Here is a 2,054-nt window from a genome sequence, read left to right as displayed (position 1 = left end):
TTTTTAATTTTTATTTTTGGATGGCATAAAGTTTTTAATGACATTTGGATGAATTCCTATATTATTATTTTTTGCTTTTTCATGATTTATGGATGATACTTTGATATTATGGCGTTACTGTTAGGGAACCATGTATTTGTCTTTTTGTGTCTTTATTTTTGCAATATGTTCTTTACTGTTCTACCCCAAAACATTATCAGCATTTTGCAATTAGAACAGAATGTGGCAGCAGTTTTTGTTGTGAGTCTCAACAAAAACCAAATTCAGAGATTACATAACTTGAGGTTAAGCATCACTACACTGGTTTTCTGTAGCACTGAGGATTGGCTTTAAAATTCTCTGTCTTGTTTTTAAAGCACTACGTGGTTTGGCACCATCTTACCTATCTGGCTTCTTATCTGAAGATGTTCTGACCCGATCTCTCAGGTCCTCTGGTGATGTCTTCCTTAATGTACCAAAAGTGATTACATTTAATTAATTATTTTTACCACATGCTGTTGTTGTTATTCCTCATGAAGTTATTTTATGCATTTCATGCACTTTTATTGTTTTGACTTTTGTTGTTTTTATATATATGCACATATTTATATGTTTTGTGTTTTTTTTTCACTTCTTGCACATCTGCATTTTATATCCAGTTATGGTATCCATGTGCTGTATGATGATTTAATTAAAAAAATATATATTTTATATATGTAAACTGCATTTTATGTCTGAAAAGTACTATACAAATTAGGATTATCATTATTATTATTATAATTATTGAGAAATGCTTTGAAAAATATTTTTTACAACATACTCAAGAACACAGAAACATGGCTAATGAATAATTACTTGGAGCACAGGCAAACACACAATCTGATTGGACATACATTTGTATTAATTATGGTAATTACGTAGGGCTTGATCATTTAATGTCATGTTCGGGTTCATGTGGCACAATAAACACGGACACATGACAGCACTGATGTGTCCGATACCTTGAGGCCTATGGTATGAAATTTAATTTGTATTATTTTAACTGAAAATCTCTGTGTCTTATGAACATTGATGTTGTGTTAAAACATGCTGAAGTAACATTTGAAGTATTTAAAAAGCTTTTTCAATGTATTTGGTTGATGCTTGATAATCCAATTACAGGATTCGAGAAGCATGAGACCAGAGGGGACTTTCAATGGGACTTTCACTGTTGATGACGGGCATCCCTGCTTTGATTCACATGATGGAAATTATGTATTTACAAGCCATCCCTCTGTAGCATGTGTATTATTGTATATCTTTCTTGGCTTGTTGTCTCTTGTCACAGTATGTGGAAACCTTCTTGTCGTGATCTCTATTATTTATTTCAAACAGCTCCACATGCCTACTAACTACCTCATCCTCTCCCTAGCTGTGGCTGACCTGCTTGTTGGAAGTTTAGTTTGTCCTTTGAGCATGGCGTACACTGTTACGTCCTGTCGGTATAATCCAGGTTTTTTCTGTAGAGTGCGAGGAAGCTTCGATGTTACACTGAGCACAGCCTCTATACTGCACTTATGCTGTATTTCTATTGACCGATATTATGCAGTATGTCAGCCTCTGTTTTATAAAACTAAAATAACTGATAGAGTTACCGGGATTATGATCCTGATAAGCTGGTTCATTGCTGCTGTAATCGGATTTGGCATCATGGTTGAAGGTCTATATCGAGGCAGATGTGGAGATAGTTGTTTAATTAATGCTGTATTATCGATCATCTTGGCATGTATTTTTGCCTTTTATATTCCTGCCATTGTCATGCTTAGTATTTACCTGAAAATTTTCCTTGTTGCACAGAAACAGGCAAACAGCATCCAGAACACAACCTGTCAGAACAAAAAGTCTGAAGCAACTGTCAGTAAGATGGAGAGAAAAGCAACCAAAACTCTGGCTATCGTGATGGGAGTCTTTCTTGTCTGCTGGACTCCTTTCTTTTTTTGTATCTCATTTCTTACTCCCATTAAGGCATCAGTGCCCCTTCCTGTGTTTGAAATAATGAACTGGATCACACTAGTAAACTCAATGTTTAACCCTTT

General features: G+C 34.9%; 1 protein-coding gene across 1 annotated transcript; it reads left to right on the top strand.

Moving 5' to 3' along the window:
• Nucleotides 1-1,152: 1,152 nt before the first annotated feature.
• LOC121938445 (trace amine-associated receptor 1-like) lies at nt 1,153-2,046 on the top strand (the record flags this gene model as incomplete). The annotated part of the gene is made up of 2 exons (XM_042481688.1): nt 1,153-1,480; nt 1,553-2,046. Coding segments are annotated over exons 1-2 (822 nt in total), but the record flags the coding sequence as incomplete, so codon positions are not given.
• Between the last annotated feature and the right edge of the window lie 8 nt (nt 2,047-2,054).

Source organism: Plectropomus leopardus, unplaced genomic scaffold, assembly GCF_008729295.1.
Source record: "Plectropomus leopardus isolate mb unplaced genomic scaffold, YSFRI_Pleo_2.0 unplaced_scaffold29514, whole genome shotgun sequence".
NCBI lineage: Eukaryota > Metazoa > Chordata > Actinopteri > Perciformes > Serranidae > Plectropomus > Plectropomus leopardus.
This window is presented reverse-complemented; position numbering and strand designations above follow the sequence as displayed.